General features: G+C 48.2%; 1 protein-coding gene across 1 annotated transcript; it reads right to left on the minus strand.

Moving 5' to 3' along the window:
- Positions 1–276: 276 nt before the first annotated feature.
- On the minus strand, positions 277–25,043 carry Calr3 (calreticulin 3). The gene is made up of 9 exons (XM_057752781.1): positions 24,911–25,043; positions 24,713–24,814; positions 16,889–17,092; positions 13,003–13,097; positions 6,977–7,165; positions 3,741–3,836; positions 3,022–3,153; positions 1,624–1,716; positions 277–972 (listed from the first exon to the last, which is right to left on the minus strand). Exons 1-9 carry the CDS (start codon positions 24,999–25,001, stop codon positions 802–804), a joined length of 1,173 nt encoding a protein of 390 aa, XP_057608764.1. The 5' UTR covers positions 25,002–25,043; the 3' UTR covers positions 277–801.
- Between the last annotated feature and the right edge of the window lie 189 nt (positions 25,044–25,232).

Raw genomic sequence — 25,232 nt, forward strand, 5'->3', positions numbered from 1 at the left:
GACGAGTTCAGTTCCCAGCACCCATGTCAGGTGACTCACAACCACCTGTAAGTCCAGTTTCAGGGAATCCAACGCCCTCTTCTGGTCTCCATGGGTAACTGCATGTGGTACAACAAACACAGAAACGCTCAGAGACACACAAATTTTAAAAAAAATAAATCTTTAAAGTAAAAAAATAAAATATTTTTCAAAATTCATTTTACTGGGCTGGAGAGATGACTCAGCAGTTAAGAGCACAGTCTGCTCTTGAAGAGAACCTGAGTTCAATTCCCAGCAACTACATGGTGGCTCATAACCATCTATAATAAGATCTGGCGTCCTCTACTGGCCTACAGGTATACATGCAGGCAAAACACTGTATACATAATAAATAATTTTTTAAAATTTCATTTTACCATCTTTTATTTCATGAAAATATTTAAGAGGTTCAAAAAGGTATATCATTTATGGCCAGACTCTTACAGGTCTTGGGCTTCCAGTGGTCTGTTCTTTGTAGAGGAAACTTTTTTTTTAAGACAATGTCGCACTATGTAACTAGGGCTGCCCTAGAATGTGATATATAAACCAGGCCGGCCTGAAACTCCCAGAGATCTCTGCCTCAAAGTCCTGAGATTAAAGGTGTGTGCCCCAGAGGCAGCCGAGGGAAACCTCCTAATCTGTGCACTGGGGGAAATTAGGGGACCCCAGCACACACATGGAATTGTTTTTTAGGAACTGGACAAATGACCATGCAGACGTGTGTGACATTCAGAGTGTATTAGTGGAGGCTGGGCCAGTCCTCTTCATTCAGAGTGGGGACGGCTACAGCTCGCCTTGCCTGTGGAATCTGCTGAAATGGTTGTCGTGCCTGCGCAACTTCCCCGTCAGCAGCTCCTGGCGGAACTTCCCCGTCAGCAGCTCCTCCTCATCCTCCTCGCGAGCTTTTTTCACTTCTTCCTTGGCCTGTATGGCATCCATCTCCTTTTCTGGACCCTGAAGGGACAAGAGTAGGAGAGGCCGGAGCTGGGGCTGGGGCTCACACACAAGAGCGTGTGGATTCAGCTGGTAGAGTGCCTATGCCTCAGTTAATGCTTGCCTAGCCCTGGACTGGGAAAAACTGGGCGTGATGGTGCACCTGCACACAGGCGCGGTCATCGGAAGTCCAAGGTCACCCTGACAGTAAGGTGAAGGCCAGTCTGGAGGACTGTGACGCTGACTACTGTCACAGCGCGGTTGCTGTCACACGTCCGTCGTTCCAGCACTGGGAAGCAGACAGGAGAGCAGACTCCTGTGAGTGACTCGGAGAGTTCCACTGCTGGCAGAGCTCTACCAAGACGCCCCCCTCTCAAGGACACAAGGGCCGCAGGATGGCTCAGACAGACTGCTCTTCCGAGGACCTGAGGCAGTGCTCAGCACCCACACAAGGCAGCTCACGACTGATCCAGCGCCGTCTGATGGCCTCTGTGGACACTGCACCCATGTGCAGATGTAATTACAGACAAGAAAACCAGGCTTGGCGGTGCACACCTTTAGTCCAGCACTTGGGAGGCAGGGGAGGGTACGTTTGAGGTCAGCGTGGTATACAGAGTGGATCCTTATCTCAAACCAACAGCAAAAACAGTGAGCTGGGTGTTTTGTGCCTACCTTGGTCTCCCCCCAGGTGGCCTTGCCAAACCGCTCTGCATACTCTTCATCATCCGTGATCAGGAAGTTATCAAAGATGGTTCCAGATCTCACCTATGGATGGAAATGGGCCCTCATCAGTGGGCGATGAACCTTTCTCATGATCAGGGGAGCTTAGTTCAGTATGCACCCATGATCAGCTGTCATTGGCTGTGATTAAACCCATTTCTACGATAGCAAAGCATAATCCAGTGCGGCTCAGGGTGCCCCAAAGGTGGAGGTGGAGCACACTTACTATGCAGGAGGACCTGGATTACATTGCTAGCACCTAAGTGTGGCTAGTGGGCATCAGCTGGGGGCTAGCTGGGACAGAAGCCCAGGCACCACCCCTAGTGCACATCCCACAGCCGACAGGAGTGACAGTCAGCTCCAAAGGAAGGGGCTTCTATGGGGCAGAAATGTCAGGCACATGCTGTGTCTTCAAGACCACATGATAACAAAAGTGTTCAATGAAAAGTAACTACAGGCTGGGGCTCGAGAGAGGGCTGTAGGCTAAGAGTGCTTGCCACTCCTGCAGCAGACTGGAGTTCAGGTCATAGGATCCAACCAGGTGTCTCATGACAGCCTGGAACTCCAGCTCCATGGGATCAGACACCCTCTTCTGGCCTCCAAGGACACTTGCACGCATGTGCACATACACAATTCACACACAGCTATAAAAAATAATACATCAAGGGCTGGAGATCATCAATAGGTGAGAATGTCACTGAGAAAGCATTTCAGGACCCGAGTTCAAATCTCCAGCACCCATATGGAAAACCAGACATGGTTGTGCAGGTGCCTATGACTCCCAGTATTTGGGGGGCAGGAAGAGCAGAGGCAGGGGATGCTGGGGCTCACTGGATGCCAGACTTGCTCCGGGTACCCTCTCTCAAAGGAGTAAGATAGAGTGACATAGTTAGACACTAGACATCTTCTTCTGGCTTCTGCCCACTTGTGTTTAACACACACACACACGGAAAAACGACAGTTGTGTACTAAGCGGGTTATGTTAAAGTTCAAGTTATTAAATCAGCAGGCCATGTGGCCTATGCCTAGCATCCCAACACTCGGGAGGGAGCCGAGGCAAAAAGATAATGATTTCAAGGCCAACCTGGGCTACACAGCAAGGTCCAGCCCAGAGCTATTAGAGCAAAGCAAACTTTTTTTTAATATTTATTTATTTATTATGTATACAATATTCTGTCTGTATGTATGCCTGCAGGCCAGAAGAGGGCACCAGACCCCATTACAGATGGTTATGAGCCACCATGTGGTTGCTGGGAATTGAACTCAGGACCTTTGGAAGAGCAGGCAATGCTCTTAACCTCTGAGCCATCTCTCCAGCCCCAGAGCAAAGCAAACTTAAAGATAAGTCACCTGCCACAGCTCCAGACCAATGGCACCGATGTTCTCGAACTCTGAGAGGTCATACTGCGTCAGGTAGTGGGCAGGCTTCATCTGCCGGTGGAGCCACACATCTTTATCGATGCCCTCAGGTTTCAGGCCATCCTGGAAAGGTAGATGCTTGCCAGGCTTGGATCACAGGCACCAGAAATGGTTTGTTTCTTGGTTTTTCCTATCCAAGGTGGCTAGTCCACCAAGGGCCAGTATTCCATGAATCTTTCTGCAACTTATAAAAGGAATTCAAGTCTTTTAATTTCCCCTACTTAAAAAAAAAATCCATGCAAATCTTTTAGCTTCCCTGACCTGGTTAAAAACATTTTTTTTTAATTAAAAGCACTCTGCACCTAATTCTTGGAACTTGATAGCCTGCAGCTACCCAATCCCTTCCTCCTTCCCTTCATTTCCTTTGCATAAACTCTTTCAAAAGTAGCCAACCTCAAAAGACTGTACGATCAGGTTCCCTTGAGACACAGTCACCACCTGTGTTAGAATAAAAACTAAACGAACTTCCCGCCCATGTGCTTACTAGCGAGCTTGGGTCACGATGTGTCCTTTTCACAAAAAGAAGTTGCCTTGCCAGGTTACTTTTACTTCCTGTGACACTGAAAATATTCTTTTCTAACAGCACAGGTGGGGACAGAGGCAAGGCCCACTACGAGGGTCCAGAGTCATTGCAGGAAGAAGCCACACACCTGGTATGGTGGCTTTTGCAGCCAGTCCCCTTCCAGTTCACTGTTCCAATCGCTTGGCTTGCTGGCACCCGCATCCAGAAAATGCTTTTCCCAGTCCTTCAAATATAGAAAGGAAAGCATGACACCAGAGGCACACTGGAAAAAGGAAAGCTTTTAAAATGTTTGTATTACACTTGTTATGCATATGTGTGCATGTGGCGGTCAGAAGACAACTCGCTGGAGTCAGTTCTCTTCCACCACGTGGGTTACAGGTGATGTGGGAGTCCCTTCTGGATGATGTGATTACCACTAGAATAAAGAAACTGCTTTGGACCTATAGCAAGGCAGAACTTAGCTAGGCTGGGAAAACTAAACAGAATGCTGGGAGAAAGAAAGGTGGAATAGGTAGAAGCCATGTAGCCCCGCTGGAGACAGATGCTGGAACTTTACCCAGTAAGCCACAGCCTCATGGCGATACACAGATTAATAGAAATGTGTTAAATTAATATGTAAGAGTTAGCCAATAAGAAGCTAGAGCCAATGGGCCAAGCAGTGATCTAATTAGTACAGTTTCTGTGTGGTTATTTTGGAGCTGAGCAACTGGGAACCAACAACATCCAGGGATCAGATTCAGGTCCTCATTGCTTAGCAGCAAGCATTTTTCTTGCTGAGCCAACTCACCACCCCCATAAAATTCTTTAGTATAGATGGCAGGGGAACCTAAGGAGCCAACATGCTCAGTGGAGCTGGGACAGAGCTCAGATGGCCGACAGAAGATGGTGGGCACCAGCATATAGGCTGGAAAACCTAGAAACAGATTAGCAGGCCGGGTCCTTAACTCCTGTCACAATACCCTCTCCTGTTCACTAGAGTGGTTTCCAAGTGTGGTGGGTAGTTTTATGTCAACTTAACACAAGCTGGGGTCATCTGAGAGGAGGAAGCCTCAATTAAGAAAATGCTTCCAGGTAAGTCCGCCACAGAAGAAGCAAGATGTGACTGCCTCGCTGAAAAAAGGTACAGAGCCATGTGGCTAGCATAGATAAGAATAATGGGCTAAGGGGCTGGAAAGATGGCTCAGAGGTTAAGAGCACGGACTGCTCTCCCAGAGGTCCTGAGTTCAATTCCAGCAACCACATGGTGGCTCACAACCATCTGTAATGAGATCTGGTGCCCTCTTCTGGCCTGCAGGCATGGAGGCTGAATACTGTGTATATAATAAATAAATAAATCTTTAAAAAAAAAAAGAATAATGGGCTAATATAAATTATACGAGTTAATAAGAAATCTGAGCTAATGGGACAATCAGTTTATAAACTGAAAAAAAAAGAAAGAAAGAAAGAAAAGAAAAGAAAGAAAATGCTTCCAGAGGCTGGTGGTGCACACCATTGATCCTAGAACTTGGGGTGCAGAGGCAAGCGGACCTCTGAGTTTCAAGTCCAGTTTGGTCTACAGAGTGTGTTTTAGGAAAGCCATGGCTCCAAAGAAAATTCCTGTCTCCAAAAACCAAAATAAAAGAGGGGGGGAGAGGAAAGAAGGAAGGAAGTGTAGCGTTAGGTCCTGCTTGTTGGGGTTTATGTCCTGCCCAGTTCCCGCAGCCATTAGCCCCAAAGAATCACACAGAGGTCTCCATAACTTATAAACTGATTGGCCCATGAGCTCAGGCTTCTTATTAGCTCTTGTAGCTTATATTAACCCATTATTCTTATCTATGTTAGCCACATGGCTCGGTACCTCTTTCAGTGGGACAGGTCACATCCTGCTTCTTCGGTGATCTGGCCCAATCAGCGTTTATTTAAAACATGACTGACAGAATACAGACAATTCTCCCGCACCAAGGAAGGAAGGAAGGAGGAGGGAGGGGGGAAGGAGGGAGGGAGGGGGAAAAAGGAAGAAAGGAGGGGGGGAGGGAAGGAGGGAGGAAGGGAGGGAGGGAGGGAAGGAAGGACATTCCTCCATAAGACTGGGTTGTAGGCAGTTTTCTTTTCCTTATAGTTAAGAGCAGTCAGTGCTCTTAACCAACCACTGAGCCATCTCTCTGGCCATCTTAATTAGTGGTTGATGGGGAGAGCTCAGCCCATTGTGGATAATGCCATCCCTGGGCTGGTGGCCCTGGGTTCTATAAGAAAGCAGGCTGAGTCAGGAAGTGGTGACACATTCCTTTAGTCTCAGTGCTCGGGAGGCAGAGTCAGATCTCTGTGAATTTGGGGCCAACCCGGTGAGTTCTAGAGGTACTTAGAGAAACCCTGTCTCAAAAACAAACAGAAAAAGAAGCAGGTTGAGCAAACCATGAGCAGCAAGCCCGTAAGCAATGGCTTCCACAGCCTCTTCATCAGCCCCTGCCTCCAGGTTCCTGCCCTGTGTGAGTTCCTGTCCTGACTTCCTTCAGTGATGGAACCCTTTCCTTCCCAAATTACTTTGGCCATGGAGTTTCATCACAGTGATAGTCACCCTAACGAAGACACCAAGGCTGTGGGACTGCCAATCCCACCAAGTGACACGTGTGCCCCACCAAGCGACACGTGTGCCCCACCATGTGACACGTGTGTCCCACCAAGAGACATGTGTGCCCCACCAAGTGACGACACGTGTGCCCCACCAAGTGGCACGTGTGCCCCACCAAGTGACGACACGTGTTCCCCACCAAGTGACGACACGTGTGCCCCACCAAGCGACACGTGTGCCCCACCAAGCGACACGTGTGCCCCATGAAGCGACACGTGTGCCCCACCAAGCCAGCACGTGTGCCCACCTGGCTTTTGTTTGTCTGTTGGCTTGTGTTGTGGCCGTGACGGGTTTTGCTCTCTTCAGCTAATTTTAGGGTGGAAGCAGGGAATGAGGGAGAGAAACTGCATAGAAACCTCACGACAATGGAGCACCAGAAAGCTACAGGCCAGAAGCAAACTGTCTTGGGCTGTTATTATTTCCTGTGAGAGCCTGTCCCTGATTTGGACCTAATATCTTTGTGACTAAAATCCCACAATGGCCAGGCCTGGTGGCACACACCTTTAGTGCCAGCACCTGTGAGGCAGAGGCAGGTAGACTTCTGTGAGTTCGAGGCCAACCTGGTCTACATAGTAAACTCCTGGTCAGCCAGGGTTACACAGTGAGTCTCTGTGAAAAACGAACACCCCATTAAAATTGTTTCTGCAGTCCCTTGAGTGTGTGCCAGTCCTCAGGGAGAGAGGTCTGTGTGGCAGGGATGCAGTGCAGGGAGGCCCCAGGGACCCTCACCGCATCCCAGGCTACGGCCCACCTACCTGGGCTCTGCCACCGTCCACCTGGTCCCAGTCCCTAGCCTCTGCTGATGGAGTTTCTGCTTTCTTCAGCGACGTCAGGTTCCAGTCATACTCGATGCTGCCGGACTCAATGGACTGGCCGTCAACTTTCACCTCGTAAGAAAGATCTGGCCTTAAAATCAGGGTGTAGAGGTGGGTGAAGCCATCAACCTGCACAGAAGCCACAGTGAGGAGCACTTTTATTGTGTGTCCAGATGTGTACTTTAAAACAGGAACCAGGGGTGGCAGATGGCTCAGTGGGGGAAGGCACTTGCCACCAAGCCTGGTGACCCGAATGCAACCCGCAGGACCCACATTGGTGGAAGGAGAGAAATGACTCCCACAGGCTGTCCTCTGACCTACACACACACAACACACACACACACACACACACACACACACAGAGAGCAGTGCAGATAAAACAGAGCTGGGTGTGTTGGGGGTGGCACAGGCCTCTGCCCCTGGCATTTGGGAGGCTGAGGCAGGGAGACCACAAGCCTCTGACTAGCCTGAGTGCATTTGCGTGAAGGACAGAGGTTGGGTCAGGTTCCTCCCACTATCGCTGCCCTCCTTATTTTCAGTCACAGGGTGTCTGGGGCTCAACAGCGGGGCTAGACTGATTGCTGTCTCCTTACAACGCAGACCTCACACTGGCTTTCCAGGCTGGGGCTCAAGCTCAAGTCCCTGGGCTGCTTCTTCAACAAGCAGTTCCTTGTCTGAGCTCCTTCCCGAGCCCACCTTTGTCCTTTTGAGACGGTGGCTCACTCCTCCATATACTCCAACTGGCAACTGCCCTCCTGCTTCAGCCAGGTGCCAGTCACCACACCCTGCCTCTCTCCCTGAGTTCTCTGATGTCTTTTGAGATAGGGTTTCACTCTATAGCCCAGGCTGGTCTGGAACCCATGGTGATCCTCCTACCTCGACTGAGTGCTGAGATTACAAATTGGCTTTGGTTGTTTATGCTGGAGCTCACAGGTTTATAATTTTACATTTCAACACCCTAAAATGCCAAGGTCAATTTTTTGTTGTTGTTGTTGCTGTTTTGAGATAGGGCTTCTCTGTATAGCCCTGGCTGTCCTGGGACTCCCTCTGTAAACCAGGCTGGCCTCAAACTCAGAGATCCACCTGTCTCTGCCTCCAGAGTGCTGGGACTAAAGGCCACACTGCCCAGCCAAAGTCATTTTTTTATCTGAGTTAAAAAAAAATATAATGACATTTTCAACTTGTCTTTCTAGGCCCCTCCCACATCTCTCCAGATTTCTTTTTATTACATTTTCTTTGGTAGGTGGAGGTCAGAGGACTTTTGGGTTTTCCTCTTCTACCATGTGAGGCCCAGGAATCGAACTCAGGTTTCAGGTTGGCAGCAAGACCTCTTCCTGCTGAGCATCTCACCACCCTATCGTGGACAGAATCTCTGCTGTAAACCCGGACTCCTGACAGGGCACTGGGAGCCACAGGTCATGCGATATATTTACAATATAATGATAATATAGATTATATTTGTATCTATGTGTATCTGTGTATACACATGTGCATCCTTAGAGTATGGAGGTCAGAACAGACTAGAACTGGAGGACGGTCTATGTGTTAATTTCATTGGTTAATAAAGAAACTGCCTTGGCCCTGATAGGACAGAAAATTAGGTAGGCGGAGTAGACAGAACAGAATGCCGGGAGAAAGAAGCCAAGTTGGGCAGTTGCCATGATTCTCCCACCCGAGACAGACGCAGGTTAAGATCTTTCCTGGTAAGCCACCACCTCGTGGTGCTACACAGATTATTAGAAATGGGTTAATCAAGATGTGAGAATTAGCCAGTAAGAGGCTAGAGCTAATGGGACAAGCAGTGTTTAAAAGAATACAATTTGTGTGTTGTTATTTCGGAGCATAAGCTAGCCAGACGGCCGGGAGCCGGGGCGGCAGGAAGCGGCCCACTGCTCCTACTACATAGAACTTTGGGAAGTAGAGTCTCTCCTTCCGCCGTGTGGTGTTCAGGGCTCAACCTCACGTTGTCAGGTTTGGTGGGTTTTCCCACTGAACCATCTTGCCAACCCCTTGTTCTTAGATTGTTTTTGTGTTAAATATGTGTGTGTGTGTGTGTGGCACACCTTTAATCCCTGCACTCAGGAGGCAGAGGCAGGCAGATCTCTGAGTTCAAAGTCAGCCTGGTCTACAGAACTAGTTCTAGGACTAGCTAGAACTAGCTAGTTCTACTGTGTGAATGCTTCTGTGTGTGTATGTGTGTATGAGTGTGTGCGCGCGTGTGTGTGTGCGCTTATGCATACAGATGCCTGTGGAAGCTAGAAGAGGGCACTGGATGCCACATGGTGGAGTAAGGCAGTTGTGAGCCACCTGGCATGTGTGGTGGGGTCTGAACTCAGGTCCTCTGCACTCTTAACCCGAGCCATCTCTTTCCCTAGTCTTCAGTGTTTAGTAGGGCTCGTCACAGTTCTAGCTCCTTGCTGATACAAGGAAGCAGGCAGGGGAAGGTTCTCTGGCAGCAGGTTATGGGGGCAAGTCCATAATATTCAGGCTGGTGATGACTATTCTGTGACGTGTGGCTGGAGGACTCTGCTCACCACGCTAAAAGCGGCCTCAAGCCCTCATATTCTTGGAAGATTTTCTCTGCCTTTGAGTGGACAGAACACAAAAATGGTTTTTGTTTGTTTGGTTGGTTTTTGGTTTTTGTTTTGTTTTGTTTGAGACAGGGTTTCTCTGTAGCTTTGGAGCCTGTCCTGAAACTAGCTCTTGTAGACCAGGCTGGCCTTGAACTCACAGAGATCCACTTGCCTCTGCCTTCCGAGTGCTGGGATTAAAGGCATGCACCACCACCACCTGGCTACAAGAATCTGTTTTTTTTTTTAAAGATTGACTTATTTATTATGTATACAATATTCTGCCTCTATGTATGCCCGCACGCCAGAGGAGGGTGCCAGATCTCATTACAGATGGTTGTGAGTCACCATGTGGTTGCTGGGAATTGAACTCAGGACCTCAGAAGAGCAGTCAGTGCTCTTAACCGCTGACTCTTCAGCCCCCACAAGAATGCTTTTAAAAGCATGCAGGAAGCAGCCTTACAAATGATTAAAAGCTGTTATTTTCCTAGATGTGATGGCGCACACCATTAATGCCCAGCTTTTGGGAGGCAGAGGAAGACAGATCTCTGTGAATGTAAGACCAAGCTAACCGGGGTTACATAATGACCCCCCCCTCAATAAACACAGCCTACAGAGGCCAGAAAATGGTTTCTGTTCCTTGGAATTGGAGTTGCAGATGGTTGTGAGCCTCTGTATGGGAGCTGCGAGCAAACCCAGGTTCTTTGCATGAGCAGCCATCTCTCTAGCCCTTGTACATTTCTGTTCTCTGTATGTATGTGTACAATGCATATGTGTGCAAGGCACCTGTAGGTGTATGTGCCTGCATGTTGAGACCGGGGACTGAGGTCACATGTTTTCCTCGATGGCTCTCCACCTTCCATACTGAGGTAGCATCTCTCTGTACTCAGTCACTGATCTAGCTGGTCAGGTAGAGTTATCTTGCATATTGAAACTGCTGAATTTATACCAGATGACACAGAATTGACTTCATTGTTTATCCAGGTGCAAGACATAATCAGGAATAGGCTTTGTCTGATGTGCATAACACACATCCGGTCCCATACAGGTCTGCCTGGTCCTCTAGCACAAGGCAATGCTGAGATTGATCAATTATTGATTGGAAGCATGTTGCAGGCCTCAGAATTTCATAAAAAGCATGTCAATAGTAAAGGACTAAAGAAAGAATTTTCCATTACATTAGACTAATCAGGTTCTTTAGATACATAGAGGTTATACTCAGTATAGATAGATAGTCTTCAACCTCTTCAAAGAGCTGTAGAAAATGGCCTTTAATCTAACTCAGAGTTTTGTGGTAGTGAGACACAATTGCTCCTGGCAACACCGCTCTATTCCCGAGAGAATGTTGAGTACCAAAGACACTCCACCTGGAGCCTTTCTTCTTGGCTGAACTGGCCTTTGGGCAACGAAATGCCCATACCTCAACCACTGACGAGATACAGAGCGTGCATCAATGGATAAAACAGGACTGTCATATCCTGCCAAGACAGGGTAAGATAGTTTTGACAAGTTTCTTGCCTTTGAAAATGGTATGTCAGTTGTGTTAGGTCTTAGCCAAAGTTGGTTGCTTCAACGCTGCAAACGTGACCTTGGGTGATTGCCCAGGTAGCTAGTTGTCTCTGTAATTTGTTGCATGTTTTGGAAGTTGTTTGATTGCACTTCCTAATTACTCAGGTAACATTATTTCCCTTCTCAGATCTTCGATGGGGTTGAAGACTATATAAATGTAGTTACTTTCCACTCATGACTTGACCAAGCTATTTATTATATAAGACTTAAGCTAGTTAGAATAGGATATTTGTACTTATTGTATATAATTTCATAGTAGGTTTAGAACTCTCTTACTTAAACAAAAGGGGGAAGTGTTGCGGGAGGTCCTTCCGCTCCTCCAGCCAATAGCCGCTGAGATACGAGCCCATTGGGGCGTGGTCTCTCTCCCTTTAAAAAAGCGGCCACTTCCCTCCTCGCGCTCTTCCTGCTCCACTTCCAGTGACTAGACTCCTTCCTGATTGCGCAGAGGGCCGTTGTCTGGGACGGTGATCTGTAAGTTTTTTTCCCTTTTAAATAAATAACCATTTTATTAATCATAATTCCAAACTGGTGTTTGTGACTTATGCCTTCGCCTTCACCAGCCAGTGTCACCTGCTTCTGTTGACTCTAGGACTGATCAGGAGAGTTTTGTAGTAGGAGCTGCGGGCCTGTTTTTCGTCCTGCCCGGCTCCTGCATGGCTAGCTTTACACCAGAAATAACAACACACAAACTCTATTCATTTAAACACTGCTTGGCCCATTTCTGTTCATGTGTGTAGCACCCCAAGGTGCGCTTACCGGGAAGATTCTAGCCTATGTCCATCCTGGGTCAGAGCTTCATCGTGTCTGCCTCTGAGAGGAGAGCATGGTGGCTATCTCTCAGAGGAGCTGCCCTGCATCTGCCCAGGAGAGGGGAGCATGGCATCTGCTCCAGAGAGCAGAGCTGTCGAGTCTGAGCTCACTTCCTCTTCCTCCCAGCATTCTGTTCTGTTTACTCCATCCACCTATGTTTTAACCTATGAGGGCCAAGCAGTTTCTTTATTTTTAACCAATGACCTTCCTCCATCAGAGTTTTATTCTAACTAAAGAGGTATGGGTGCCCCCGTTCAACAGGGACTAGACAGAAGAGAAACGGTATTTCCCACTCCCCTCAGAAGGAGTAAAATGTCTAGGAGAGGTGGGAAGGATTTATTAGCCACCCAGCCAGGGAGGCATCGTCTGGGACAGACCCTTTAAAGTGGCCTTTCCTTATCTTCTGCTAAAACGTTCTGGGGCAGGGGATGGCGTTTCTGTCCATCACTTTATAGTCATTCACGCACCCAAAGTGAGTCTGGCTCCTTTGCTCTCCCCACCTCTCCTTTTTGAAATAGGGTCTCTCTATGTAGTCCTGATTGGTCTGCAACGCACTGTGTAGACCAGGCTGCCCTCAAACTCAGAGAAACCCTCCTGCCTCTGCATTCTTAATACTGAAATCAAAGGCCCATACCACAATGCCTAGCTCTTTTTATTTATCTTAAAATCTGAGCGAGGAACCGGGCAGTGGTGGCGCATACCTTTAATCCTAGCACTCGGGAGGCAAAAGTAGGCAGGTGGATGTCTGTGAGTTCGATGCCAGCCTGGTCTACAAGAACTAGTTCCAGGACAGGCTCCAAAGCTACAGAGAAACCAGGTCTCAAAAAAACAAAAATATTTGTGTGCACAAATATGTGTGTATACACACACACACAATTACAAATAACAAGCTTAAAAGAAATAAGGGAAGGAGGGAAAGAAAGGAATAAAGGAGGGCAAGGAGGACAAGGGAGGGAAGGAGAACGAGGGCGGATGGAGAGAGCCGCTTGCTCACTGTGACGTTAGTGTGCTCACCTTGCATCTGATCGGCTTCTTGTTCGAATGATACTGATTTTTGAAATATAAGATAACATGAACTTTCTTGATATCAAATCCACAAATATCAGGTCCTAAAAAAAAAAAAAATAGGTGCTCTCAATTTTCTTCCAGACTGCATCAGCACACAGAAACACTCAGTTAAGCATCCTCCCCCAACACAGAGAGGAGACACGTCTGTCCGAGGCACTCTGACTTCACCAGAAGACACTGAAGCAGAGGTCTGGTGCCTGGCTCCCTCCTGCCAAAGCCACCTTCAACCACACTGTGACTCAGCATGCACAAGAAAACAAGGCCCCGGGGGCTGGAGTTAAGACCACTGACTGCTCTTCTGCAGGACCCAGGTTCGATTCCCAGCAACCACAAGGCAGCTCACAACTATCTGTAAGTCCAAGATCTGACACTCACACGCAGACACACACGCAGACAAAACACCAATACACATAAAATGAAAAGAAATCGTTTTAAAATTTTTAAAGAAAGAAAACAAGGCCCAACTGGGTAGTGTCCACCACTGAGCTCACAGTGCTGGGAGGCAGAGGCAGGAAGATCACCGATTTCAGCCTGGGTGGCACATACAGTTCCTGACTCAGAGCAAAACAGCAAGCTGGAAAGAAGGCTCAGAAGGCTGAGAGGAAGGTAGCCCACTCCTGCACTGTGTCCTCTGACCTCCGCATGTGCACTATGGCAATGCATGCCTCGCATAAATAAATTAGAAAGGATTATTTTGTGTGACTGTGTGTATGTCTGTGAATCTGTGTACGTGTGTGCCAGTACCTGTGGTGGCCACTAGGAGGAGTCAGATCCCCTGGATCTGGAGTTACAGGTGATTATGAACCACCCATCTCTGGTGTGAGAACTGAATTGGGGTTCTCCACTAGAGCAGAAAGCATTCTGAACCACTGAGCTGCCTCTCCAGTCCCCAAATATATATGTCCTTTAAAATAAGAAACACTCATTTTAATGTTTGGATTTAATTCAAATAAAAAATTACAGGAAAATAAAATGCAATTTTAAAAAGCATAAAAAGAAGCCAGGTAGTGGTGGCACATGCCTTTAATCCCAGCACTTGGGAGGCAGAGCTAGGCGGATCTCTGTTGGTTCAAGGCCAGCCTGCCCTACAAAGCAAGTTCCAGGACAGGCTCCAAAGCTACATAGAGAAACCCTGTCTCAAAAAACAAAACAAAACAAAAAGCACAAAAAGAGCTAAGGCATTTTGTGCTGTTTGGTCTTTTTGCTTTTTTACAATGGTGAGAGTGGGTCCCAGAGGGTCTCACACTAGCCAATCAAGTGCTCATCATTTGGGTACATTGCAGCCCAAAGAATTTATATCATTTTAGCACAAGGTGTGTGTGTGTGTGCATATGTGTGCATGCACATTCATGCTTGCATGTGTGATGCGTACACACGTGGTGTGGGAGGTCCTTCTGTATATGTGTTGCTTGTATTGGTTAATGAATAAAGAATATGTCTTGGGCCGGGTGGTGGTGGCACACGTCTTTAATCCCAACACTCGGGAAGCAGAGGCAGGCGGATCTCTGGGAGTTCAAGGCCAGCCTGATCTACAAGAGCTAGTTCCAGGAAGGGCACCAAAGCTACAGAGAAACCCTGTCTCTAAAAACAAAACAAAACAAAACAAAATATGTCTTGGCCTGTGATAGGGTAGAGTAGAGCTGGGGGTGGCGATGGAGACAACTCGACCAAACTGGGAGAAAGAAGGAGGAGTCAAAGAGACACCATGGAGCTTCCAGAAGAGAAAGACACGAGCAGCTAGCTGGAACCTTGCCTCAGGGTAAAATATAAAATAACGGAAATGGGTTAATTATTGATGTAAGAGCTAGCTAGCAATATGCTTAAGCTATTGGTAAAACAGTATTGCAAATAATATAGTTTCAGCGTGTTTATTTATTTATTTATTTATTTTTGGTTTTTCGAGACAGGGTTTCTCTGTAGCTTTTGGTGCCTATCCTGGAACTAGCTCTTGTAGACCAGGCTGGCCTCAAACTCCCAGAGATCCGCCTGCCTCTGCCTCCCAAGTGCTGGGATTAAAGGCGTGCGCCACCACCGCCCAGCCCTGCGTGTTTATTGAGGGACTGGGTGGGACAGAAACCTCTGTCAACACACATGAACGTGTAGAATGCTCTGCCTGTGTGCACATGCTGAGGGCAGAAGGAAGACATGAGGTTTTCTCTGTCAGTTGCCATCTTACACCCTTGAGATAGGACCCTGACTGAGTCGGAAGCTGGTCCTTCCAGCCAGCCCGCCAGCCTGAGGCGTTCTCAGGGGTCTACCCGTCTCTACCTCCCAGTGTTGGGACTGCAGACACACACAGTCACATCTGGCTTTTTATGTGACTTTTGGGAATTTAAACTTAAATAGAGTTACCCCCCGAGCCATCTCCCCAATCTTTATTTTATTTTCTACACTTTTAGAGGGGTTTGAGACCAGGTGTCATTGTAGCCCAGGCCGGCCATAAACTCTGTAGCTAAAGATGACTTTAAACTCCTGATCCTCCTGCCTCTACCTCTCAAGAACTGGGATGATGCCGGCTTTCTGAGGTGCCAGGGATGGAGAAAACCCGGAGCTTTCTGCATGCTAAGCAGCTGGCATGCTAGCAACTGAGCGCAGCCCCAGCCCACACTTTGAATCTTTCATGCTTTACTGCGCTCTGAGAAGGGGCCGGAAAGCCCACCTCCCTTGTCTGACAGTCTGGACTTGTTTCAGCAGCCAGAGTTTGTCACTCTGGGGAAGGGGTGTTGACTTTACCTGTCCCATGTCCCCACTAAAACCCCAGACTTTATCACTGTTTTGAATCTCTGGAGGCCAGGTCTTGTTATTTAACCAGGCTGGCATCTGGTTCTCAATCTCCCAGCCTCCCTCCTAGGTGCTGGGGAGGCAGAGTTTACCATGGGGAGGTGTGTTTATGACCACCATTAACATCTCACTCTCTTTCTCTGTTTCTGTTTTTGTTTTGTTCTGTTTGTTTGGTTTGGTTTGATTTGGTTTTGATTTTTGGTTATTCTAAACAGGGTTTCTCTGTAACTCTGGAACCTATCCTGGAACTCACTCTGTAGACCAGGCTGACCTTGAACTCACAGAGATCCACCTGCCTCTGCCTCCCAAGTGCTGGGATTAAGAGTGCCCCATGGCCTGGCTAGCATCTCACTCTTTAAATGTATGTTTTCCGCTCACACCTTGAAACAAAGTCACGTTGAGGACCAGCGAGTGAGACGACCAGCAGGTGAAGGCACTTGCCGTGAAGCCTGAAGGTCTGAATTCAATTCCCAGAACTCAAATGGAGGAAGGAAAGAACTGACTCCCTCAAGTTACTGGAGCTGCAGGAATGGCTCAGCCATAAAGAGCTCTGGCTGCTCTTGCAGAGGACCCAGGTTCTGTTCCCAGCACCCATATGATGGCTCACAACTGCCTGTAACTCCAGTTCCAGGGAAACTGACAGCCTCTTCTGACCTCTGCAGTCATCTACATGTACATTTGCACATACATGTATGTAAATTAAATGAATTAAAAACAAAAACCCCAGGTTCAGATTCAGAGTCCTTTGTTTTTTTGATTTTTTGGATTTCTGTGTGTATTTTGGAATCTGTCCTGGCATTCGCCCTGTAGACCAGGCTGGCCTAGAATCACAGAGATCCACCTGACTTTGCCTCCTGAATGCTGGGATTAAAGGTGTGTGCCACCACCGCCTGGCGGCTTTTTGATTCTTAGTCCTGAGAACATCAGCCTGCGTTGGTTTATTAACAGTGCTACAAACCTTGGGTCAGATAGGTTCAATACTACTCCATTAGTTCTGCCGGCGGAGCCTCAGTGTGAGGCTGGAAATGCTTGCCCTCCCTGCTGAACTTACCAAACATGATGTAGTACTGAGACTTTCCGTTCAAATTCTTCTGATCCAGGTCGGAGGGAAATACCTTGATGTAGCCACCGCCACAGTCCATCTTCTGTTCATGCTTCACTGTGTACTGGATTACCAGGGTCTTCCCTTTGTTGCTGAACGGCTTGAAGCTTGCAGAGATGGCATAGAACCGGCTGTTCTGAGTTGTCTGCAGGCCTTCCAACAGAAAACAAACTTGATTGAGTCGAACGATGAACTCAGCAACTTGTAGGGACCATAAATTCATGACTCCAGTGACCTCCCAATAACAGAGGTCCTGTTTGCATTACCTACTGTGCACAAAGCAGCCCTAGTGTGCTGTGGAACAGTCCTTTTCTACACCATGAATATGTGTTATTCTCATTGGTTAATAAAAAGCTGACAGGCAAGTAGCTGGGCAGGAAGTTAGGTGAGAAAACCAAACTAAGAATGATGGGAAGAAGGAGGGCGGAGTCAGAGAGACGCCAGCCAGCCACCCAGCAGACATGCTAGAGGACAGGTAAAGCCATGAGCCACGTGGCAATGCATAGATTTTACTAGAAATAGGTTGATTTAAATGTAAGAGTTAGCTAGTAACAAGCCTGAGCTATCAGCTGAACATTTATAAGTAATATTAAGCCTCTGAGTGGTTATTTGGGACCAGGCAGTTGAAGAGTCCAAGAATAAGAAGATAAAAATGTAGATTCCAGAAATAGGAATGTAGAAATAAAGAAATATAAAGTTATAAGTCCAGGAGAATGAGAACAGACTGTCAGAAGCTTTCTCAGCAGATCAAGGGTCAGTCACTCACAGTGAGCTATTTTCTCAGACGCTTAAGAAGCCTCCATCAGCCTAGGTCATTTCATTTTACAACTGGCTGTTCTATTTACAAGGCCGGAGCTTCTCCCTGCAAACAGAGTAGTGTCCTGGCCTTCCTTGATAAACGACAGATATGAACTGAGTTAACCTCTAGGAGACAGAGATACGTGATGTCTGGGTTAGGCACTGTCTCTGTTACGGGAAATTGACACCAACGAAGGGGAGGCATGAGGCTCCAGTATACACTGCCTGGAGGAACCAGAAGAGACAGAGGACAAGGTGCAAACACCTGGTTTGACTAATGAGCTCTGATAATGGGGGTTGTAAAGTATGGCAGTCTGTATCTGAGTTTTACCTTGAGATAGTGTGAAAAGCTTTCTGCTGTCTTCTAAGTTCCCAGCCTAAGAACCAATTAATTCTAATTTGTTAACCTTCTGATATTACTAGCAGTCCCTTTTTCTAACTAATTGCTAAAGACACTTGTTTTCTTGCAATTAGTGACTTTCGCTATAATCTCCTCTGAAACATATTTCATGATAGCTGCCTAGTTACCCATGGATGTTTGAACTCACTCCCCTCCTTAGGGTCTATGTTGACTGACCTGGGAAAGATTGTAAAAACTCCTTTGTTCAGACCTAATGCTTGGTGCCCCTACTATAAAAAGATGGGTTCAGAAACTGGCCTTTTGCCACAGCCTAACAAACACTATCTCTGGCTGTGCTCTCAACTAGCTGATAAGCTTCTGTGCTCTGCGGTGTTTTTTTATTTTTTTGTATTACATTTGCTTCTGGTTTTCCTGGAATCTGGTTTTTGGAATAAAGTTTGCCTCTGGTTTATTAGACTTTGGTGGTCTGTCCCCATCTTTGTGCGACTCTCCTGGGACCCAACACAGTCAGGACAGGAAACGTCCGCCTACAGCCTTGTGCTGAAGTATGCCATAAGAAGCTCTCTGCTGTCGAGACCTGCGCTTCACACACCCAGACACCTGTGGACTTAAGATGCATCCTTTGCTGGGGCCAGTGAGAGGGCCCAGTGGGTGAAGGTGCTTGTGACCAAGCCTGATGGCCGGAGTTAGACAATTGAGGACACATGTCATAGAAAGAAGGCCAACTCCAAAAGCTGTCTTCTAATTTCCACATACATGTCAGGGCACTTCTGCCCCTCTACACTATCACACGTGCCTGGTACACACACATACACACAATTTACAAAAATACACTCTTTTTTGAGACAGAGTCTCACTATGTCACTCTGGCTGTCCTGGAATTCGATTTGTAGACCACGCTGGCTTTGAACTCAGAGATCCCCTGCCTCTGCCTCCCAGGTGCTGGGAACACAGGACCTGGCACATCCTCAGCACCGGCTCTCCCCCGGGACCACATCCTCAGCACCAGCTCTCCCCCCGGAACCACATCCTCAGCACTGGCTCTCCCTCCGGATCACATCCTCAGCACCGGCTCTCCCCCTGAACCACATCCTCAGCACCGGCTCTCCCCCGGGACCACATCCTCAGCACCGGCTCTCCCCCTGGACCACATCCTCGGCACCAGCTCTCCCCCCGGAACCACATCCTCAGCACCGGCTCTCCCCCTGGACCACATCCTCAGCACCGGCTCTCCCCCTGGACCACATCCTCGGCACCAGCTCTCCCCCTGAACCACATCCTCAGCACCGGCTCTCCCCCGGGACCACATCCTCAGCACCGGCTCTCCCCCGGGACCACATCCTCAGCACCAGCTCTCCCCCCGGAACCACATCCTCAGCACCGGCTCTCCCCCGGGACCACATCCTCAGCACCGGCTCTCCCCCTGGACCACATCCTCGGCACCGGCTCTCCCTCTGGACCACATTCTCCTTCATATATCCTGCAGTACAGAAGAGGACACCAGATCTTATTACAGATGGTTGTGAGCCACCATGTGGTTGCTGGGAATTGAACTCAGGACCTCTGGAAGAGCAGCCAGTGCTATATTCCTCTGAGCCATCTCTCCAGCCACCTGGACCACATTCTCAATTCCACCGCTGTTAGACTTCGTGTTATAAAATTCCTAAGCCGGGGTGCGGCTCAGCTGGAAGCTCAGCTACTGTGCCAGAGACCTGGGCTCCATCCCCAGCAACACATAGATGGGAGTGGTATATCCAAGTAACCATCCAAGTAATCGGGAGGAGACAGAAGGGCCCGGTGTTCGAGGCCAGCCTTGGCTACACGAAACCACCTCAAAATCAACACAGCAGGTTAATAAGATGGCTCAGCAGGTCAGGGTGCTTGCTGTGAAGTCTGAGTGGGGTCCTCAGGACCCACATGGCAAGGGGAGAACCGACTCTCACACATTGTCCTTTGACCTCTATATCTGTGTCTTGGCAAGTACACACACAACACTTAAAAAGCAGGGGCTGATGGGGCTGGAGAGATGGCTCAGAGGTTAAGAGCACTGACTGCTCTTCCAGAGGTCCTGAGTTCAATTCCCAGCAACCACATGGTGCCTTCTTCTGGCCTGCAAGCATACATGGAAAGAATGTTGTATATGTAATAAATAAATCTTTAAAAAAAAAAAAATCAGGGGCTGAGCCGGGCGGTGGTGGCACACTCCTTTAATCCCAGTACTTGGGAGGCAGAGGCAGGCGGATTGCTGTGAGTTCGAGGCCAGTCTGGTTTACAAGAGCTAGTTCCAGGACAGGCTCCAAAACTACAGCGAAACCCTGTCTCGAAAAGCAAAAAAAAAAAAAAAAAAAAGCAGGGGCTGGAGAGACGGTTGAGATTGTGAGAGTCCTCACTGAGGTGGCAGAAGGAGGATCTGAACGTCAATCCCCAGTGTTCACTTAAAAAAGCTAGGTGTGGTTACACGTGTCTGTAACTTCATTGCTAGTGTGTGTGTGTGGTGGTGTGGCCACCATCCAAACTCCAGGTTCAGTGAGGGAATAAGGTGGAGAGTGACAGACAGGACACTTTCTGATCTCTTCAGTGCACACACGTGCCTATACCGCAACCTTAGATATAATATGGAAAAGCTTAATTTGCTACCTTAATTTTGATGAGGCAAGAATATACAGTGAGCCAGGTGATAGAAGCACACATCTTTAACCCCAGCACTAGGGAGGCAGAGACAGGCGGATCTCTGTGGGTTGGAGGCCAGCCTGGTCTACAGAAGGAGTTCCAGGACAGGTTCCAAAGCTACAGAGAAACCCTGTCTCGAAAAACAAAAAAAACGAGAAAGAAAAAGAATCTACAATGAAGGCTGTATAGCTACTGAAGAAAACAAAGCAGTACTTTTTTTGGGAGACAGGTCTCATGTAGCCCAGGCTGGCCTAAAACTCCCCATTTAGCCAAGTATCTTAGTAAGTTTCTGGGCTGTGATAAGCACCATAACCAAAAGCAATCTGAAAAAAGCGGTTTACTTCAGCTTACAGCTCATAGTCCACCATGATGGGAGGTTGGGACAGGATCCTGGAGGCAGGAGCTGAAGCGGAACCATGGAGCAAGGCTGCCTACTGGCTTTCTCCCCATGGCTTGCTCAGCCTGCATTCTTATATACCCCAGGACCAACATCCCAGGGGTGCCACTGTCCACACTGAGTTGGGCCTTCCCACAACAGTCACAAGAAAATCTCTCACAGGTTCCTCTACAGGCCAACGCTACTGAGGCATTTTTCAATTGCAGGTCCATCATCTCAGACGACCCACGCTTGTGTCAAGTTGACATAAAAGCAGCCAGCACAGCAGAATAACTTTGTACTCCTCATCCTCCTGCCTTTATCGTCAGGGTTCTATGACAGGTGTGAGCCATAATAGCCAGTTCTGATGTATTTGTTTTCCCTTGCTACCTGACGGCAGCTTAGCTGAATGGGTATGGTGCCATATCCTAGTATGCTGGGGCTGAGGCAGATGGATGGTGAACTCCTGGCCAGTCAGGGATACATACTGAGACCCTATCTCAAATAAACCAAAAATAGAATCAGGGGATGAGAGATGGCTCAGGAGTCAGGAGCAGGAATCAGGGGCAAGAGAGATGGCTCAGGAGTTAGGAGCACGGACTGCTCTGGTAGAAGACCTAGGTTTGATTCCTGCACCCACATGGTGGTTCCCAACAGGTTGTAACTCTTGTTCCAGGGGATCCAATGCTCTCCTCCGACTTCTGCAGGGACCACACAGTTGGTGCACAAATATGCAAGCAGGCAAAACATTCTACACAGAAATAAAATAATTTAAAATATTAAAATCAAAAATTATTGTGGCTGGTTGAAGTGGTTTGTGTCTTAAACCCCAGAACTGGGGAAGTAGAGGCAGGCCGATATCCATGAGTTTGAAGCCAGACTGGTCTACACAGCAAGACCAGGCTAGTCAGGGCTACATAGTGAGACCCTCATCTCAAAATAAACAGCAGAACCCAAAACCAGTAAAGCAAGCAACCAACCAAACCCCAAGTTCCCCAAAATGAACTTGGTATTTTGGTTTTTTGCTTCTTTCTTTCTCTTCCTTCCTTCCTTCCTTCCTTCCTTCCTTCCTTCCTTCCTTCCTTCCTTCCTTCCTTCCTTCCTTCCTTCTTTCTTTTGAGACAGTATCTCTATATAGATCTGGCTGTCCTTGAACTCACAGACTTCTGCTTGTGTCTGTATCCTGTATGCCACTACGTCTGGCTCTTTTAATTTTTAAGCTTACATTTATTTATTTTGTATGTGTGTGAGGGTGAGGGGAGAGAGCATGCGTCATAGCACACATGTGAGGGTCAGAGTACAACGTGCGACAATCAGGTTTCTCCTTCAACCATGTGGGTCCCAGGGCTCACGTGGGGAGTTAGTCTTGGTATCAAGCTCCTTTACCTCAAGGGTCCAAATTTGGTGTTGATCCACACACCTAAGCCTCAATTCCAAGCTAGCTCCCCATTCCCACATGGGATTCAGAGCCCCACCCCACTCCTACCCCCACAGCCAGGCAGTCCCAAGGGTCATGCAATTCCCCACTTCTGTGTCAGGTGCCATATTCTCTCCTGTTACCATCTTTCCATCTGTGACTGCCAGGTCATGGTCCTTGGAGACCATGCAGGGAATCCAGATTTCCAGAGCCCAGGCACCAGGCCCGATCTGTTGTTCTTACTCAAGAGGGTTTTGTGGGACAGAAAATCAGTGGGCAGACAGCTACATCCTCTGGCTCATTCATGCCATAGTTGGTTTACCCACTTTAGTCATAAAGCTGGGGGGCTGTTTCTCTTTTAAAATTATTTTATATTATTATTGATACTACTTTTTTTTTTCTCCCTCTGAGACAGGGTCTCACTATGTAGCCCTGGCTGTCCTGGAACTCACTCTGTAGACCAGGCTGGTCTCGAACGCAGAGATCCGCCTGCCTTTGCCTCCCAAGCACCAGCTGCTGGCTTCTTAGCTGGAAGTTCTGACCTTTCTCTCCTCATCCCCCTTCCTTCTGCTCTCTCCACACCGTTTCTGTAGTGCAGAGGCTCTGGGCATGCTAGGCAAGACTGAGCCCCACCCCAACTCTGGTTGGGGTCACCAGGTCTCCGTCTCAATTCTTGAGCTACTTTGTAGCATCCAAGGGATATGCATATGAACTGCTGTGACTGCATTTCATTTGTGGTGCAGATGTTTCAATAAAAACTTCCCCAGCCTGGCCGTGGTGGCTCAAGCCTTTAACCCCAGCACTCTGGAGGCTGGTGGATCTCTAAGATTCGAGGTCAACCTGGTCTACAGAGCAAGTTCCAAGACAGCTAGGGCTGTTATACAGAGAAACCCTGCCTCGAGAAACCAAAATGCAACTTCCCAGCATAGTGACTTATACCTGTGAACCAGGCATGGGGCTGACTGAGGCAGAAGAATCTGGAGTACCAGGCCAGTCTGGGCTTCCTAGAGAGAACCTGTCTCAGATAAAACATCTTTTTTTCTCCAGACAAGCTCTCATTTAGCCCAGGTTGTCCTTGACTTGCTATGTAGCTAAGAATGACTTTGACCTTTAATCCTCCTGCCAGCATCTCTCTCTCTCTCTCTCTCTCTCTCTCTCTCTCTCTCTCTCTCTCTCTCTCTCTCTCTTTCTTTCTTTCTTTGAGACAGGGTTTCTAGGTGCAGCCTTGGCAGTCCTGGACCTCACTCTGTAGACCAAGTTGCCTTCACATTCACAGAGATCCCCCTGTCTCTGCTTCCCTAGAGCTGGGATTAAAGGTGTGCGCCACCATCGCCCGGCTAAAGTTTACATTTTTTAGCCAAGTATGGTGCTGCACGCCTTTAATCCCGGATCTCACTGAGTTCCAGGGCAGCCAGGGCTACAAAGAGAGACCATATCTCATAAAAATAAAATAAAATAAAAATTACATCTACTTATTTATTTTGTAATGTGGGAGCATGTGTAGTGGTCACAGGACAACTTGTAGGTATAGATTCTCTCCTACCCTGTGGGTCCTGGGGATCAAACTCAGGTCATCAAGATTGGCTATAAACTCTTTTACCTGCTGACCCATCTTGCTGGCTCCATTTTTCATTTCGACTGTGTCTGTTTTGTGACAAGATCTGACTATATCTTAGGCTGGCCCAGAGCCAGCTGGTCTTGAACTTGTGATTTTTCTCACCCGTGTGTGCCACAGCCTTGTTCTAACTTTTATGAAATGAAGCAATTTTGGGCAACTACTGAAAACATACCAAAACATTCGTTCTTGCTGGTCCAGTTATCATTCCAGTACTCAAGAAGACTCCTGAACACTTGGTTGTCATTCCAACGCTCAGGGTACACAGCCTCCCCCAAACATACATAGGATACATAAAAAGTAATCGGTACTTGAGAGGCTGACCCAGGAGAACTGCTGGGAGTTAGGGCCATCTTGGGCTACATGAGACTGTCTCAACTAAAACCAAAACAACCCTACCAATTTTAATGGAAACCTGTACAAGGTAGGGCAGAGCCTGCATGTGACTCAATGCCGTGATTTAAGTGGTGGGTGCGCCGCCAGGGTGCCGTGCGGCTTTCTAACGCCACTCTATTTACTCCACACTCTACACTAACCTTTGTCTTTCTCTTTATGCCCATAGAACTTCCCCGACGAGACTCTGAAGTGGCCGAACTGGGAGTCATTGGTGGACTGCACCCAGCGGTTCCTCCAGCGCTCTGTGGGGAGACAGGAGGGTTAGCGCTGCCAAGTGCTAGGGATGATGAGCACGGATGGTGGACGAGAACGCCAGCCACCACGGCCATCGCCTTCACCTCCATCTAGAAATTCCTCCTGGAAGTACACAGTGGCCAGCGCCACGCGCAGCATGCAGATGGCCCAGAGCGACACCCGGGCCCGGGCCATCCTTGAGCGCGCGAATCTCGCTCTTTGGCTCTCAGGCGTCTGCCCTGCCCACCGGGCGCGACCCAGAAACTACAACTCCCGTCATGCGTATCGATTGTGACCTGAGGGACCCTGAGAGTGCACATTGAAACTACCACTCCCGTGACGCCTCGCGATTATGACCTGAGGCGCTCATTGGTGGGTGGAGCGCGGTGTCCGATGGGAGATGTAGTCTCCCATGGCCCTGGGGCA

Source organism: Chionomys nivalis, chromosome 20 (genome assembly GCF_950005125.1).
Source record: "Chionomys nivalis chromosome 20, mChiNiv1.1, whole genome shotgun sequence".
NCBI classification, from domain to species: domain Eukaryota; kingdom Metazoa; phylum Chordata; class Mammalia; order Rodentia; family Cricetidae; genus Chionomys; species Chionomys nivalis.